The 18,860-nt window shown below is 34.4% G+C and overlaps 2 protein-coding genes and 1 long non-coding RNA gene across 4 annotated transcripts; 2 read left to right on the top strand and 1 right to left on the bottom strand.

Annotated features, from left to right (window-relative positions):
* Nucleotides 1–322: 322 nt before the first annotated feature.
* LOC140962678 (mediator of RNA polymerase II transcription subunit 15a-like) lies at nucleotides 323–12,762 on the bottom strand. Of its 2 annotated transcripts, none has more exons than XM_073421630.1 (11): nucleotides 12,408–12,762; nucleotides 10,895–11,006; nucleotides 10,604–10,724; nucleotides 6,265–7,614; nucleotides 5,662–5,723; nucleotides 4,964–5,038; nucleotides 3,305–4,699; nucleotides 2,864–3,202; nucleotides 1,841–2,041; nucleotides 1,672–1,760; nucleotides 323–788 (listed from the first exon to the last, which is right to left on the bottom strand). In XM_073421630.1, exons 1-11 carry the CDS (start codon nucleotides 12,557–12,559, stop codon nucleotides 581–583), a joined length of 4,104 nt encoding a protein of 1,367 aa, XP_073277731.1. In that variant the 5' UTR covers nucleotides 12,560–12,762; the 3' UTR covers nucleotides 323–580. The 2 variants fall into 2 exon arrangements, with proteins under 2 accessions (XP_073277731.1, XP_073277729.1); XM_073421628.1 differs by having other exon boundaries at nucleotides 5,662–5,732.
* LOC140962680 (uncharacterized) lies at nucleotides 12,537–12,845 on the top strand. The gene is made up of 2 exons (XR_012172589.1): nucleotides 12,537–12,659; nucleotides 12,756–12,845. It is a non-coding gene; the product is annotated as an uncharacterized lncRNA (long non-coding RNA).
* A 2,996-nt stretch (nucleotides 12,846–15,841) lies between these two features.
* LOC140963264 (probable prefoldin subunit 4) lies at nucleotides 15,842–17,763 on the top strand. Its single transcript, XM_073422552.1, has 3 exons — nucleotides 15,842–15,850; nucleotides 15,954–16,064; nucleotides 17,323–17,763. Exons 1-3 carry the CDS (start codon nucleotides 15,842–15,844, stop codon nucleotides 17,581–17,583), a joined length of 381 nt encoding a protein of 126 aa, XP_073278653.1. The 3' UTR covers nucleotides 17,584–17,763.
* The last annotated feature ends 1,097 nt before the right edge of the window (nucleotides 17,764–18,860 follow it).

An 18,860-nucleotide genomic window follows, 5' to 3' on the forward strand; every position in this document is an offset into this window, starting at 1 on the left:
TCAAGGTACCATTTAGATTGTTATATAATCATATAACATATTGTTATTTTGTATTATTATTTATTTATTTACTAATTTCCATCCATCCCATCATTAATTATTTATTTAAATCAATCAAATCATTAAATTTAAATTATAATAAATAATAGTATTAATATTTTAAAAAACCAAAATGATAATATCAAACACTATATTAACTATTATTTTTTATTTATTTGACTATTAAAAAGATATCTCCACATTATCTTATATTTCACTTGAAACAGAACATAAAAAGTCTGGAAAATAAAAAAGTTGAAGCAAAACATTGTAAATTTAGAGCTCTAAAGAAACAAACCATATTAACTTATTTAGCTATACATGTTTTACAATATGCACAATGTGTATTATAAGATATTTTGATCCTTGGAGAAGTATTCCAAGGGTCGAGCAAATTGAAATTACCCATATCTAACATTTTGATGATCACCACAAAGCACATTTATACATGGTCTATCATTTTATACTGGCAAATATAAGAAGAAATCAGTAGAATCACTGTTTTGCACAAGTCATTTTCTTGCATGAGCCATCATGATGATCACGCCGTACTCAAGCAGTCTTCCCATGTCCCATATTTTGAGCTGAAGGTTCCTCCTCCACTTTGCTGAGCATATTCGGAAATAACAGCACGAGCACAGATGTCCCAAGTCCTTGCTATCTCCCCGAGTGACATAGGTTGTGCTAGAGTTCGGAGAGAGATACTAAATCTTGATTTCACCTTTCTGGATAGATCTTCATATTCTTTACTGGATAATAGACAAATTTGGAATTGATCATACTAGAAATATCAGTGAAAACTTAAGTAAAATAGGCCGTCAAATCTATTTCAGAATACAGACCTCAAATTTTTTTTCCACTCAGCACTTGTAGTTCCTCTCCAGATTGTTGACCAATTTCAAGGACACAGTAGACGACATATTTACTAATTTTAAAAGCATTTATCTTAACTTCGATCATCACTTGTAATTTGGGGAACTCTAGCTATCATACCATGTCTAACAACCTTGTTTGCTGAGATCAATTGAAGCTAAATGCTTCTTGGGAAATGGTCGAACGGACCTTTAAGATGGTTTCAAAAACACCTCTTGCAAGGTATATTGACGCAGTTGCAGGTTACGAACAGAGGAAAATATATCTCAAACTGTCACACAGCCCAGTAGCTTTGAACCAAGGGTTTACATTTCACAACAAGCCAAGTTTGCTACGTTTTTCCGGTATTCGAGTCAGGGGACTTTATAAACAACTCAAGGGAGTTTGGATGCTTAATTACTGCTCACATATCCCATTCATACCATGTCACTACATCTAATATGCTAACGTGAGACTTTGCAATTCTTTTATAAAAAACTGGGATCTTCTAACACAAGCATATGCTTGAAATCCTTTTTAACTAACACGGTCATCTAATTTTCTTGATAATGCAAACACCATTAATGATTTTTGTTCATTATAAAAAGATTGCAGCAATAAAGTCTTTTTGTTTGCAAAGTGTGCAAAATGAATCCCCTGACTTGCAGATGAAAAACATTAACCAATAATAATAGTATCAATGATAATGATGGATGATAAGAAATGAAACTGGACGGCCCAGCTATAGACAGAAAAGTGCATACTCCATTGAATCCTCACCTGACTTCAACTGGAAACTTGTCCAAAAGTATAGGAGAGCAATTTGGATAGTTGTTGGGAACAAACAACCTTAAAGGTTGAATTGGTGACTGCATTTTTGTCAAAACAATAATGTAAATCAGGGAAATTGAAATTTAGTAAAAAAAGGGTCCACATGACAAACGCTTACCATTCGTGCTGAAGCATATTGTGACTTCAGATTTGGACTCAGTGCCACAGCACTGAAAGAACACTTCACAATAGTTCCTCCACCACCTTCAGCCGCAACAGCAACTGCTGTTGGATCAACATCATCTTCACTTATACATACCGCAGTATCTATAAGTAGTTGATTGATTTCATGCAACTCTTCTTCAAGTGCGTGGTTAGCCTACAAACGTGATAAATAGTCTTTATTAGAACCAATAATACTCTACCTGATGATGATGATCATAATAATAATAATAATAATACAATATAGTTTTAAAAGTAAGTATGTACAAAATTTCATGAAACATTGCACTTAAAATGAAATAAGAAACGTTTTTTTTATAAGAAACGATATTTTATTAATAATAACATAAGAAAGAGCACATCAGTGGACTAGTGGTCCATTGTCATCATGAAGCACACAATAGCCAGTTTGAAAAGGATCATAGCCATGGGCGTGCAAGGTCAAAAGATCCAAAATGCAAACATTAAGTCTTGCCCGCACGTCTGCTCATGGTATTTCAATGAACATCTAACATCAAAGTCAATATGCCTAGGGTGCCTCCAGGCGGACTGAGTTGCACCTAGAGAACAAGGAATGACTAGCAACACGGAGGTGCTAACATAATTGTCAATTTTCACGAATCACGTGTAATATTTAGTTAATGAATGTTTTTTTATAGGTATTGCACTAAGTAGCATCATTGCAAGATCCATACCAACCATATCTACACGGAAGCATAACAATTTCGCAAAACCCCATTCAAAAATTTCATGGGAATATTTACCACTGTGTGTTCGATTTATGTCACATTCATGAGCTACATTCTGTTTTTGATAACCTTGAAAAATAACAAAAAGACGGAAGACTATGCATAGCATGATATCACAGCAAAATTGCTAAAGAATCTTAATTAAAATGCTAAGTTCAAAAGTAAATTTTGCTGATCAATAGCTCCAGCACTGAAATAAAAAATAAATAAAAAGTAAAAGTAGGAAACACCTCAATCCTTGCCCGCTTGACGCTCGATGCCCCAGTGGACTCTCCATCAGATTCACTTCCATTTATATGCCTGAAATTATCACTCACACTGCAGGTAGATGAAACATTGGATGGCATTGCATTTGTATAACGTCTCATTTTCTTGGTTCCACCGGGTCCATCTTGAGCAAAAAAGTTTCTGGCCTGAAGACGACATTTAGTCATAGCAACCAAATCTTCACCTACTGCAGCCCGTGATCCATTTCCTGGAGCAGATCCTGCAATTCTGTCAACCATACTGACAACTGAGCTGATGTCGCTAACAGAGGCACTCAAAGATTTTTGAGACATAGATTTCACCTGATAAAAAGAAACAGCGTATAAAATCAAATTTACGATAAGATGTGGTAATGAGGTTCATTTAAAAAATGGAGCAAGTGTCACAAAAGAAATTCCACAAACCACTTTGATTAAGCGTTCAAGTGGCTGTTCCACGACATTATTGTTTCCAGAAACAATGGTTGATGCAGCAACATGAGTGCCATCAGTGCTGGTGAATTCTGCAAGCAGAGGTGAGGCTGAAATCCCAGGAGTCCCAATTGCAAGAGATTGGGCTGGTCCAGGTGCTCCAGTAGTTGAATGGTGCACCATGCTTCCAGCATTTGACAGCGATGAAACAGCAGGATTGATTTTCTCAGAATCCCCTGGCATGGGTGATGGAACCATGGAAGTTGAAGGAGATGGGACAATGAATGGTGAATTTGCTGATTGCAAAGGGGTTCCAGCTTTGACATGAGATGCCAGAAGATTCTGTTGGTCAACTTGTGGTGAAGGATGATGACTAATCTGAGGGGATCCACCCTGAAGGACCTGAGGAGAAGAAATAGAGAACGGAGTTCCAGATTTCATTTGGGGGTGATATGATGGACGTTGGCCAGAGGAAGTATGTTGCTGGATAACTCCTGGTTTGCCACTTATATGGTGTCTCATTTTTATATCATTGGTGTCATTAATCTGATTAAGCTGCATCATTTGCTGAGCAGTTAACTGTGAAGTTGACTGCTGAGTTGTTTGCTGCTGCTGAATTAACTGTTGTCTCTGCATATACTGTTGCTGCATCTGCCTCTGCTGATATTGCTGTTTTACTTGCTGTGTTTGAAAAATTTGTTGATCTGGTTTTATTTGATGGTGTTGGAGCATGTTAGAATTTGACTGCAAGGGATTCATATTTGATGGCATTGCTGTTAACCCATTTTGTGATGACATTGAATTCATATTCATTTGATGTGCGCCAGTTACCAAATTTTGTTGCAAAGAACTCACAGGTACTTGTTGAATTGAGTTGAGAGAATTTCCTTGTCCAGGTTCAACAATCGATCCAGGCTGGAGCGTATCCATCATATTTTGACGAGAATTTGAGACAGCAGATACAGAAGACAAGGAATTGTGCTGCAAGTTGTTCAGACTATTCTGCTGTGCAGTCGTCACAGAATTCTGTCCATTCATTGGCTGCATCTGAGAATTCTGTCCATTCATTGGCTGCATCTGAGAATTCATTTGATTCTCCGGGATATGTATCTGAGAAATTTGAGGTTGTGGCTGCTGAGACTGTTGCATAGCAGGCAAGTGAGGCTGGGGGATCTGCCCTTGCTGCAAAGAAGAAACAGGCTTCCGTGGCCTGTTCGAATTAAGAACATTGACCATCTGCTTCTCAACCCCAACAATCTTTTCCTTGTGAGAATGATTAACTTCATTCTTATTAGTTTGCAGAAACATTAACAAACGTTCCAACATAAGCTTATAAAATCTGAGCTTGTCAAGTTGCTCATTCTTAGGCTGTTGAGGAAGGGAATCATGCTGCAATGCACAAAATCATACAATATCATTAAAAGGTAAATCTAGGATAGGTTGGGGGGCTGAAGCAGAATGTGAGAAAATGATAAAATTGAGCTCATTAGATCTAGTTTTTCAGAAGCTACAAAGCAAACAAAATGAAACGTTAAGTCACCAGAAGAAATACCTAACAACAAACATTTATCATTTAGTTCAAGTCATTTTGGAGATAAACCAGTTTAAACATTGATCAAATAAAGCATAATGAGTAAAGGATAAATTGGCTACCTGCTGCAACTTAGCAGCCATTCTCTGGTACATCTCATTTAATTCAGGAAAATACTTCTCATTCATGGTTTTGATCTGCAGACAAGTTTCAGCAGTTTCAGATTCAAAATAAAAATTTTCAAGGGAGAAATAAAGAGGAAAAATGATATACAAAATATATGACGGGAGAAATAATGAGGAAACATGATATACCCTGTGAGTAAGATGGCAAGCACTAGCTCAAGGTACCTACTTCACAGTTATTAAACACACACCAATACCCTTAGCCTAGTTTCAAGGCACAAGAGTGCGCACCATGTCAAAAATGGGAGCACCAATTAAATTATTATTTTTATCAAAATGTAGAAATATGGAGAAAGTTGTTGTATAGCATATTATATGTTACTGCAAAACCATTATACAACAATAAAAAAAATATTTTTCGAAGTACAATAAATTTCAGTTAAAATACAAAATCATTTCATTCAACACGCGCTTAAAACAATGCCCCGCCCTAGCATTATGCGCCTTGGCATGTCCCTAGGTGCAAAGGTTCGGAGTATGACATATTTTATACGTTATTCTACACCCACACACTCTTGTCACTAAAACACAATAATAACTAAGTTTTGGAAAACAGTCTGTATCATACTACTAGGCTAATCAGTTGACCAGGAAGAAAATCATAAATCGGAAAGATAAATATATAAATGCAATACCTTTTGATAAACCTCCTCTTGCCAGTCACCAACATTAGCATTTCCAGTCTGTGATGATGAATCTAAAGATGCTACGATGATGCAAATTAGATATCTGAATTGGATTAAAGCATAAAAGGCTTGTACATATGTTAGCAGTGCATGCGTGCACACATTTATCATGAAAAAAGAAGCAATATCCATACCCCAAATTTTTCTATTTTTTACAAGAAAGGGTGTGGACGTAACTCAACAATTTCTATTTAAATTTTATCCTCCATCTTTATTTTTCAAATAAGAATTCAAATGCATGGATTACTTTATTTACTCTCAAAACAACATAAGAGTATTTTTGTTTTGAAATCAGCGACAGATCATGCCTTGGCATTGATGCATTTCTTCTTTTTGTTTGTTGTTTGCTGTCGGTAGACACTAGTTAATACTGATTCATGAAAAGGCATAAAATTCCTATTATATTGCTTTTATAACAATTTCTAGTTATTTTGTAGAATAAGGGAGTCTGAGCAATATTAAAAAAAGGCAAAGCAAATAGGTCATTTAACAGAATACCATGTCAGGTAACAATGAACATGTATCGGAAACACCTTAACGCCATACACTTACGTAGAGGCGCCTCTTGAATGATTCTTTGAGACTGTAACGACTGCTTCTGTTGATCAATAGTATTATGTGGTTGAAGCAAGGGACCAGACGTTTGAATCCTTTGCTGCATGTCTCTTTGCAATGAATTTGCCTGCTGGTGCAAGCCTAATTGCTGTTGCAGTTGACCTTGTTGTGACTGGATCTGTGACATCAGTTGCTGTTGCGGTGGTTGTGACTGCGACTGATGAGCTTGGTTAGGTAACAAATTTGCCATGGTCTGTTGCATTTGTTGCTGCACTGAGACCTTGGATTGCTGCAACATATGGACCGGCTGTGGATTAGGCTGCAAGCTGGAGCTACCATTCTGAATTCCAACCATTTGCTGTTGTTGAAAACCAGATAAATTAGTTTGAGAGCCTAATTGCTGCTGATGCACATTCTGGAGGTTATTCTGCTGCCCAGTTGACAGCTGCTGATGCATATTAGGAAGGTTGTTTTGCTGATTCATTGTCTGTGGGGGTTGAAGGCTAGTGATATTGTTCTGCTGAGCCATAATCCTTTGCTGTTGATGTTGCTGCTGTGCATCAAGGGCATTGTTTTGCTGCCCAATCAGTTGATTCTGTTGCATGTTTGAAGCATTTGGCTGCTGCCCACTAAGCTGTTGCGGCTGGTGTTGCTGTGCAGTTAGAACTGTATGCTGAGGCAAAGAAGTTTGCTGTTGATGCATGACAGAAGGCTGCTGCTGCCTGAGGACTGATTGTGATTGCTGCTGAAGCATAGATTGAGTTGACTGCTGAAGAGACGGCTGCTGATTTTGCTGAAGAGTGGATGAAGCTGATGACTGCCTCAAAGAAGGCTGCATAACAGCCTGCTGAGAGGATTGGAGCTGACCTGGTTGCAATAGGGTCTGCTGCTGCTGGATCTGAGCTTGCATAAGAGATTGTGGGACAGTTCCTTGTTGAAACTTTTGCTTCATAAGGTGTTGTTGTAGCTGCTGGTTGTATGGATATTGCTGTGAATTTTGAGATTGTTGTTGTTGATCCTGTGATGCAACTTGCTGTTGCCTCCCCATCTGTCTCTGAGAGTTGGCAAACATATTGGATTGCATACTTTGCCCCATAGAATTCCCTACTACATTTTGAGTTACATTAGACATGTTCTGTATATTTTGCATGTTAGGATTCTGACTAGAAACATTAGGCACAGAGCCCTGAGACATGCCACCACCAGGAAGCTGGGCTGTAGTTGATGTGAGGTTATTCTGAATATTCTGGGACAATAGCTGTTGCCGCACTTGAGATTGATTGGAAACCATATTCATAGGTAGCGACTGCACCTGATTTTGCATTTGAGACTGCAATGTCTGAGAAGCTGGCAAAGTTGCAGGAAAAACACATGGACATTGTTATACACACCATAACGAATCAAAAATGAAAGGAAAGAGGTGAGGTTGTGAATGTGAAGGCAGATCAAGAAACAAAAATAAAGAACCACTTCATAAGAAAGAAAACTAAAATCCAGATGCATTATATCCATTGATGTGATTTGTCAATACGCAACCCAGAGAGAAATGAATCACAAAGGATTACAAGCAAGAGATAGGCACTGATATTTACTCCATGAATAAAATAAGGAAAATTAATTATATAAGAGAAAAGTGAAAACACTTCTAAAATGCTAGTGCTTACAAAGAAATTTTAGGTGCAGAAAAACTGAAAAACAATCTAAAATTATTGACTTTAGGCATCATGACGGGAAAAACAATAAAATAGCAGACAAGTAGCAGTCTCACAATTTTGCACGTGAAACAATAATGATTTGAACAGCTTTATCTGGTGTCAGGACATTTCATGCAACATATTGGAGCAAGAATGAAAAGTAGGGAATTCCTATAAAAAAAAAAGAATGAAAAGTAGGGAATCTGAGCGAATTGCTCATTATTGATAATTTCCTAATTTTCACAATAATGGTACAAATATTTTTTGTATGTTAAAATATTCCCCCTCGAACTGAAATATCATATTCAAAATTTTAAATTTGGGCCAAGATAAGACTACCATATGGCTGTCTAATACTACAAAATAAGCACTAATTTATCAGCCTGTCTCATACAACATAATCACTCGTACAAGGTAGAGAGGTATTTTAATTTACTCATCTCATATGGTAGGACATATAGAAACAGAAGAAAAAGGTGATGAAAATCCATCGTTTTGGTGAGATGCAGAAACGGGAGTTAAGATTTTCGATTGTTCTATCTACTTGATCTTTTACTAAAATTTACAGCTTTACTGGAATTATTATTTTTATGAGAATAAAAAACTTTATCAAAAACAGAAGCAGAAAACTATTTTTCCGACCTTGAAACCTAATCAGCACGGTGGGCAGTCAAGAATTTTGGACGAAGTGTGTCACTGATTGTTTTTGGGATATATGCTTAGTCAAGATACGGGCCTTTAATACACCAAAAAATTGAACATAAAAGGAAACAAATATATCTAAAACTTCATATTAATTAAGGAAATCTAACTAATCTGATAAATACATAATAGTACCCATAATAAGACATTTTCCAACTATCTATAAACAGTTTCATGCAAAATATAATATGTTTTTGTTAGTTGAAAGTACACATGTCGAAATGTTATTGTGGAATAACACTATATCCTATCATACATTGTGTGACAAGATCATTCAAGTTTAACATACCAAAGATTCTCCAACTATAAGAGGATATAAGTCCCTACACACAAGTGACTGATCAAGACTAAGAAGCAACTGGACAAATCCACGCAATTGCGAGGGGAGGAGGAATTTCACAAGCTCTCTATGTTGCTTGGTACCATAGTTGTCAAGGGCGCAAGGCGCACCGAGGCGCACAAGGGCTCTGGAGCCTGAGGCGCAAGGCGCAAGGCGAGGCGCGCGCCTTACCGAAGCAAGGCGCACATTATTTATTTTTAAAAAAAATATATTTATCTTAGAATAATATATTAAAATACGAAATAATTAAGTCACAATGTCACACAAAACAACAAATAATTAATAAGTTCATTATAATAAGTAACACGATTAAAATTTTTCAATCATCCAAATCAAGTTCATCTTCTTCCATCGAATCATCAGAGTCCCTAGAACTGATACCTGAGCTTTCTTCAATAAATGGTTTTTGGTCTCTCTTATTCACGCTGTCACGTTGTTGGCTTCTGTAATTCTGTTGCAGTCTGCACACTTCTGCTCTTGTCGTCTCATGATATTTAATTTGTAAATCGTTGCGCCTGGGATTTCCCCAGGCGCAATGCCCGCGCCTGGTAGCGCCTCTCGCCTTGAGGCGAGAGGCGCTCGCCTTTGACAACTATGCTTGGTACTATTATGGGAAGGAAAAAAAACCCACCCCCATGTATGGTATTAAAAAATTAAAGTGGTGAGGCATAATTTTGTTGACTTTCTCATGTGTTAATTAAAAAGTAGAGAGAGGGAGTTTTTTTTATCGGTAGGACTTGAACATTTATATTGTCCGGTTTTAAAGTTTTTTATCGTTTTTTATTTTATTTTAGGACACAATACAGCATATTTTAAATTCATTAACATCCAATATAATATTTAAAAAATCAATTATAATTTACAGACTTGAACACAACATTAAATCTTCTTTTTTCTGAAAAAAAAACTGGACACAGTTTTAACTGCCCAATACATTTCAAAAGCTTTATTTCTTTAACAAACCTCAAAGCCCCAAAAACGTAACCAAACAAATCCACACAAGTGCATTTAATAAAACTCAAATTAATTGCTGGATACTTATGTGAAAAGTTTTATTTCACTAGTTTAAATATGTATAAGCTACTAAAGTTGTATTCATAATTTTATTTTGAGACTTGGAAAACAACTCAAGATTCAACTTTTTTAAATTACGCCTTCCAATTTCTTAAAAATTACTCCTCTTGAAGTGGTGTTTATGGTAGTTCTCAGTACTTCAGTCAACTTCATTACCATGACTTAAAATAAATATAATATCAATTAGTGACTTCAGATCTCAAGCGAGAAAATGAATTGTTTTGGAATGAATTATCAGAGCATGTTCAAATTCATAACTAGTAACATAAAGAGCTAAGCAACTACGAGTCATAAAGTGGATTGCTACTCAAGCCCAACAGTTAGTTCTAACAAAAGTGAAGTCTCTAAACAAAGAAAATATAAGGTCCGATCCCACGTGTACATGCTGAAAAACATCGACCTGTCTTGAAAAATGGCGAGTCTAGATTCATTCTATCCAGCAGCTCAGTTATCAGATGAAGAAAGATAGTTGCTAAAGGCTAATAATAAGTCACTGCACAAAGTCAAGTTCATGCATTTCTATCACCTGGATCTTGGGGATTTTTGCTATTGCTTGCAGTATTGGGTTGAAGAGGATTGGTCATAGGATTTTGGGATTTAGTCTCCATTGTCAGCATCTTCAAAGATATCTTTCTTAAGTAATCTGACTGCAATAGTCGAGAAAATTGTTTAAAAGTGACTACCAGAACTGATATCGTAATTAAGAGTCAGAAAATTAAAAATAGCAAATTTTAGGATAGCTAGTAGGCCAATGAAGGTACAATTGACAAATTTTCCGTAAAGCATAGGTAAAAAATAAAGGCATGGACCAAAGTACCTGATTTGTTGCTGCTGTGTAAATCTTTTCCTCAAACCTTACGGCTATTTTCTTAAGTTCCTGCAGTCCCTCTTGGCCAGAAAAAGGAAGATGCCGCTTTAAGGTTTCCATTCTATGCATTTTTAAATGTCAACATCATCAGCTAATAGTTCACCAAATAAGAACGAACAAAAAATATTCTACAACTCTATTAGGCACAATAACCAAGCAAAGCTTGGGAATTTAAGAGGGCCTGTTTGCAACATTCCAAGTTTTTCTCCATGCACAAGCAACAAGCTATAACTTGTTTTGGATGCCAACTCTAATAATACTAAAAAATGCACCGCTTCCCATTGTCAATCCAAATTCTCCAGAATACTGAATGTTGAATTTGAAAATGCCCATGTTCGGAACTAGAAATAAAAAGGTTTATGTTTCCCTCTAAAAATTCTCAATATTTTGATTACTCCCTTCAATCCATTCAATGGCTCCAAACCAATTTCAACCAAAAAAAAGGAAGGAAAAAAAAAACCAGGGGGGGCACTGATGCAATCCACAGCACTTTCTACTAATCAACAGCAACAACAATCAACAGCGATAAGAAAAGGTTACAAAACAGTCCATTTATGCACCACCAATAGAACAGCATTGCTATTCACAATTATGGCCAGAAAGAAAGAAGCTCCTTCAGATAAATCAACTATGCACATGCAAAAATCAGACTTTTCTGGGGCCAGAAAGATATCTACAATGTTTTTGCATTAAGTGGCAGAATCAACTCCACATAGGAGTAAGTGGATTACAGGCTAACAATGGAAGAATCATATCAGTTATTGATTGCCAAATGGTTGGTGCCTAAGTGCGTGACAATAGTCTAAATTTGTGTTGCAAACAAAGATGTATTTTAAGTGATATGTCATTCAATACAGCTCAGGCGACGGTCCATTTCCGACATTGCAATAACACATATTCGCTTCAAGTTTGTAAGTCAAAACAGGCAAACAAAAGAGATGGAGAAAGAGACCATGTTATTATGGCTCTTAAGTCTTAACCTTGGATACAGAAAAACAGCAACTGGCATTATACTAGGATTTGTGTCTTGCCACAATTTCTGTTTTCTTTTGGTCTATCTTGAAACATGCCAGCTTTAATCGCATGCATAATCCAACATGAAAATATATGGACAAAATGCAAAAGTAAATCAAGATTCAATTTAATAAACATTCATTGAATTTTGTTCTTATCGGAATTACCTACCAAACAAGTAACTAATTTCCTCAAACTAGCAACTTTCAACCAACATGTCAAGAAGCTTCAAAAACAATTTCCTCTTGACACCTCATTCCCCTTACGACTCCTTCCAATAAAAATAAAATAAAAAACACTAGCAACCTTGCCTTTTTTTCAGAAAAAAGAGGCAATTCAACGAGCACTAATACAATTGCGAGTTTAGAATTTGTGTGTGTGTGTGTAGATAATTAAAAAACACCTACTGTATAAAGTAAAGAAAATATAAAATGTTTGAGAATTTTACATCTTGTTAACAATTCTCTGTCTAGAATCCGGTTGAAGCTGACTCCTCCAGTCGCCGGCTTCCATTCCCGGAGGCACCACGGATTCGCTACTCATAGCTTGACCCGGAATCTGCATCTGGGCCTGGGCAGCCCGCCAATTATTGCTATCCATTCCTTTTTTTGTTACTTAAACGATTACCAAACAAAGAACCCACAAACTCTAATCATCGATAATCGTTCCCACCAGGATGAAATTATTCGTTTTTCAACGTGTGATAATTTTATCGAATAACAAGACAAGGGATATTATAATTACGACTTACGAGAGGAAAATTCGAAACGTCGAGAAAATACAAGGCGGCCGGTAGAGCGAAATGATACTTAAATCAAGTTGAAACCACCAGAAGACGAGGTTTTCCACGGTCGTGATTGAAGGCAATTGAGGTCAATGACGTGGGGATGTGGGGCTTGATTTCGGACAAGGAAAATATATGAACACAGCCAGGAATTGTTTGGATTGAAAAAATTCAAAGTTCGGATTAGGTTTTTAAATGCAAACGCACCGATTTTGAAAGCAACCTTATCATTATCAAACAAAGCCCAGATTTCTTCCGAAGTCATTTGGATGCTCGTAATGCGTGTTTATAATTGAATAATTATCTAAATATTATAATTTTTTAAAATTTTAAATTAATGATTTTTCTTATTTTTCATCCATATTAACAAATACAAATGATCTTTTTATAAATATATAAAAAAATAATATTTTTTAACAAATCGAGTCGAATTAAAGATCGGTATCACAAAATTGAACAATGTTTCCTAAGAGTTTTGTGATATATATAATAATTGAGTAAATATATTGTGAGACGGGTCAATTTTACTCATATTTACAATAAAAAATAGTATTGTTGGTATAAAAAAATATTTTTCACAAATGACCCAATTAAAATATTTTTCTCACAAAATTGATATGTGAGACGTCTCATAAGAATTTTTGTGCTAAAAATTAAACATGTTATTAAGCATATATATATATATATATATATATGTATATGTATATGTATATGTATATGTATACATGTGCCTGATACATTTTCTTTCTGATTAAAATATGAGTTATTTATTTAAGCAATAAAATCATAGAATAAAATAAAGTTTAGAATAAAACCTCTCTAGTCATATTCTCAAATAATGTGCGCTGACTTCACTAAAGTTCCTAAATATGCGTCGCCCATTTACTGAAGTAGAATAATCTAACTTTCATTATTATTCCCCACTTCAATATTTTAAGTAAATTTTTATTTAAACATAACAAATATATTTTTATTTTATTTTGTATCGAGGGATAATTTTTTAGGAACAATTATATATTTTTCTACTGAAATTATTTATGATAATTTGAAATGAATGTTTAAACATCACGTTATATATAGGAAATCTAAATTCTACTATATTTCAGTTAATTTACGATCAGATCGAAAATATGACAAACACAAAGTATAAAATCAAGTTTTAAGAAGATCACAAAATATCATATTGTCTTATATGATCACTTCAATACAGACCATCAATACATGACCAAACCACAAGGTAACACATGATCTCAAACTCAATCTCCCTCGGAAGAATCTAGACGGTATTTTGACATGTTATAACCAACCTATATGTAACAACCTATAGGATGTGAGTACACACACAACATGGAATAACAAAAAATGCCGAAAACTATACATAATGCAAATAAATATGCAATGCGTGAAGTAAAAATATATTTTTAGACATAGCTTGAGGGGCAAAAGAAACCGATAATCGATAATGACGCTTGAGCATAACATAAATTCGTTACTGTGACTTAACGAGAATCTCATATCAATCAGTGACTTCAGATTACAAGAATAATATGGATGAAAATGGAAAGAAGTGGGACTGAATGAATATTAAGAACATGTTCTAAATAAAAATCTAAATAACAATAAGTCATGGCTTGATACTCAAGCTCAAAAGAACAAATGTGAAGTATCTGGTCTTCAAAGAGAAAAGAGAAAACAAAGCACATAGATTAAAAGGTTCAGTGACAACTAGTACATACAAATATCGTCACTGCAAGTTTAGATTTTCAGAAAGTCTTTTTTTTGCATGAACAACGATTAGTTGCTAAAAGCCAAAAAACAAGATAAACAAATTTATCACTGAATATGTTAATATGTTGGTCTCACGTGCGATAATTCAGATAATAATATGAAAATAAAGAATAAATTGGACATCGAGATTTACGTGAAAAACCCAAAAAAATTATTAAGGTAAAAACCACAGACAAAATGAAAAGAATTCTACTATAATATTTTATGTTGTACAACCGCTCACTATGTTTCCAAATCTAACATACATTCTCTTAATACAAGAGAACAAACGTATCTCAAACATTATAGAACTAAGCACTCCAAATGTTATAAAATGATAGAAAGAACTCGATGAAAGGATGCTTGAATTATGAAAAATCTTCCGCACATTTTCATTGTTTGAATCAAGATGTCAATTTCGTTTTTTCCGTTGTAACAAATGACCCTACTTTTCCTCACAACTAATGCATGTCTACCTCTGCCTACAGAAGTGTAATTCATTCATTCATTTTTATCACCTGAATCTTGGGGATTTTCTATATTGCTTGCATCATTGGATTGAAGAGGATTGACCATAGGATTTTGGGATTTAGTCTCCATTGTCAGCATCTTCAAAGAAACATATCTGAAGTAGTATGACTGCAAAAAGTTCTTGAGAAAAATGTCCAAAAGTGTCAGCCGACTGAACATATATTATAATTCAGCAGGCCAATAAAAATAAACTGAAATTGATTACCCATTTCTGCTTGTATGTATACTGATAATTGTTTTTTTCTAAAATATTTATGTTTTAAAGGGAACCGTAATCTGAGTGAGATTTGGAGAATGATTTGATTATTTGATGTTACTTCTTTTCTTTTATTATTTTTTTCATCTTATTTTATCCTCGCGAAATGTTTACCATAAAAAATAATATTTTTAATATAAAATATAATATTTTTTTGTTAGATAACTCAAATAAGAGATTTATCTCGTAAAATTGAGATGTGATATTATCTTATATGAATTTTTGTATTTGTACAAAAACGATTCGGGTCTCTATTTTAATTAATTTATCTAACACATTTTCCCGTCTTCACTAAATTGGCTTGCTCCACACTAAGAAAAAGGTAAAAAATAAATAGTGATTTTATTGCTATTTCATTTTATTACTTTGTAGGAGAAATTAAAACATTTAAAAAAAAATCTCAATTTAAGAAAACACTTTTGAAAGCAAAATATTATTGTAGCCAGACGCAAAAACAAACCCAAAAACTTTTCTAGGTTCCTTTTGTCCCCAAATGATTTCCTCCTACTGATCGTGGGAGATAGCTGTTTAAATCCAGTGAAGAATGCAGCAGGTGAGTGAATTCATTGAAATCCGTTGCAAATATTCGTTTTTTTTTGTCTGTACTGAGTACGATTTTTTTTTTTTTTTTTTTAAAATTATGAAAAAAGGCTTGATTTTTAGGGTCGGAAGTTGAGGTGACCTGGGAAGATCAGCAGAATATCAACAAGTTTGGGAGATTGAACAATCGGCTTCATGAGTTAGACGATGAAATCAGGACTGCCAAGGTTATTTTTACTTTCATTTTTCATATATCTTAGCTCATCCTATCGTGTATTCAAAGTTTAGGATTTCATTGGAAATATTGAATAATAATGGTCCGTGAGCTAGCATTTTAATTTTTTAAATTTTGCACAGTTTTAGAATCACGGGACCAATCCCGCAATTTGAAATTGCTTCTTTTAGTCTTAGTTTATTACCATCTCCGTTACCTTAGGTGTACCTAATAATTTTTTGACCGAGGCCAAGGAGGGGAGAGGTAGAAACTCATGTTTTTAACAAATTGTACAGAAAATGTGATTTTTTTTCTTGCATTTAAAGGAGCTTATCGTCCTCTAACCCCTGTTTACGACCAGAAAGATGTAACATTTTGCTCCTGGCTGTTTGATGCAGCCAAGTACTTGCTCATAACCTTGGTCTGTTTATTATCCTTGTCATGAAGAATGCATATTCATACTGTAAGAAGTTCTGAAATTCGGAGAGACTGTTATACAAAAAATCCACTGGATATAACATTTTCTTAATGTACAAGTGTCTTGGCTGTGATTGTTTCGTGTTCTGCTTGTTTTATGGCTAACAAACAGTATTTGATTAGTACGGTCTGATAGTTATTGGTCGCAGGGCATAGGCTAGAGAAAAGTCCAATTATTTTGAAACTTTCTCTAGCAAAGGGCACTGAGGCAGGAGCATAAGCTACCATTGACAAGATAAATGACAGCTCCTTTTAACGAAACCTCGATTAAAGTCATCTATGATTTATCGAACATATTCATATGGTGATTTGGCTTATAAGCTAATGCCCATCAAAATAAGAAAGAAAAGGAATTAAGAAAAGAAAGAAAAGTACTCCAACGGAAGACTTTGACCAAAAAGCACAATGTCTGTAGTGTTTAGTTTTGCATTCAGGCAATATTGTTTTAGATTTGTTATTTTGTAATCCGATTCTCATAATTTTTTGGATTGGGAAATAAGCTTTGGTGAGGATATATAGGATAGGAGAGAGAGAATAATGTTTTATACGACCACGAGCTAGGAACATTGTTTCATACGATGTTTTTTGTATGTAACAAATGATGCATTTTCTTAAAAAAAAATTAAAATTAGTTTCGGTTGCGTGTAGTTCATTTACAAAGTGTTCTGCCAAATCATTTTAGGTTTCATAGCACTTCTACCCCAAGTGAGTTTTATCTTGGCGAAGTTCTCAAGTCTCAGTTATTGTTGTTCACTTTGAGTTTTTGATTCCCCATTTGTGTCTATCTTTGCCAGGAAGCAAATGAAAATCTCGAGGATGCAAGCAATGAGTTGATTCTCACCGATGAGGAGATTGTGCGATTCCAAATAGGGGAGGTGTTCGCGCATGTGCCCAAAGAAGAAGTCGAGGACAGAATTGAGAAGATGAAAGATGTGACCAGCAACAACTTGGAGAAACTAGAGGCAGAGAAGGAACTTATAATCAAACAAATGGCAGAGTTGAAGAGGATTTTGTATGGGAAATTTAAGGATTCTATCAATCTCGAGGAGGATTGAGTCGAGTTCGTGTCCTAGTCACAATGTGTTTGTTTGAATCCAAAGCTTTGAGACTTCTTGTTATGTCTTGTTTGCTTCAAATTTTACTTTCTCCACCGATACCTGTCGTTTATTTTTGGATTACTCAAGTAGATTTGAAGTCTTGACTTAGTTGCTACAATAACTTTTATTTATTTTCTTGGGTTCCTTTCATTCATAATTTTTTATATAACATCAAGGTAAGGATTATTGACTCTTTAGTTTTTTTTTCAAAAAATATTTTATATTTTTAAATATCATGTAATTTTCGAAATTTAATGCCTTTCTTTCTTGTTTAAAAATCTTGTCAATGCTAAAATTTATTATACACGTAATATAATTTCGTATACGATATGTTTATTTCTGTTTTTAAATTCGAGAAGAATGGGAAAAAAAATCTCCCAGGAAGTAATGTATACAGAAGCTGAAAAATACTGAACTTTTTAATGATTGAGACCCAATTGAAGTAATCATTATTTTCTTTCAAAAGTTATAATATTAAAAATGACTAAAACAAATAGCATTCGGTAAATTTGCTTATCATATAAAGAAGATTTCAAGGTTTCCAAAAAAAAAATAATAATAATAATAAAGAAGATATTAAAATACATGGGATAACTAAGTAACGTATTATATTCTTCGGGCGACATGCAATTTTGTTCTAAGATTAATATTTGAGTAGGTTTTTTTGTTAAAAGGTTAACAGATTTTTATATGTAAGATGAGTTGATTCGATCCATAATTATCAGAAGTAATATTTTTGACATAAAAAATTATATTTTTTGACGATTGGTTCGAGTTAGATATCTGTATCACAAAATTGATTCTTGAGATAGTCTCATTAAAGTTTTTGTCACACAAAATTGGGAAATTAAATTTTATTGTAAAATAAGTATGTTTCATGTCGATATTGGACAATACTTTTGTACATTTATTTGATTTTTTTATTGAGTTGAAAGTGTAGATATTTATAATTGAGTTTGAACTCAATATTTCTATTAAATTTTAGATATAGCGGGGAAAAAACTCGCTTTATATTAATTAAGCGCAAAAATTTGTTTGAGACGGTCTCACGAGTCGTATTTTGTGATACAAATATCTTATTTGGGTCATTCATGAAAAAATATTATTTTTTATGCTAAGAGTATTAATTTTTATTATGAATATCGTTAGTGTTAACCCGTCTCACAGATAAAGATTCGTGAGACCGTCTCACAAGAGACCTAGTCGTAATTAAGTGTACAATCCGTCGCTGATTC

Source organism: Primulina huaijiensis, chromosome 17, assembly GCF_012295235.1.
Source record: "Primulina huaijiensis isolate GDHJ02 chromosome 17, ASM1229523v2, whole genome shotgun sequence".
Classification (NCBI taxonomy): Eukaryota; Viridiplantae; Streptophyta; class Magnoliopsida; order Lamiales; family Gesneriaceae; genus Primulina; species Primulina huaijiensis.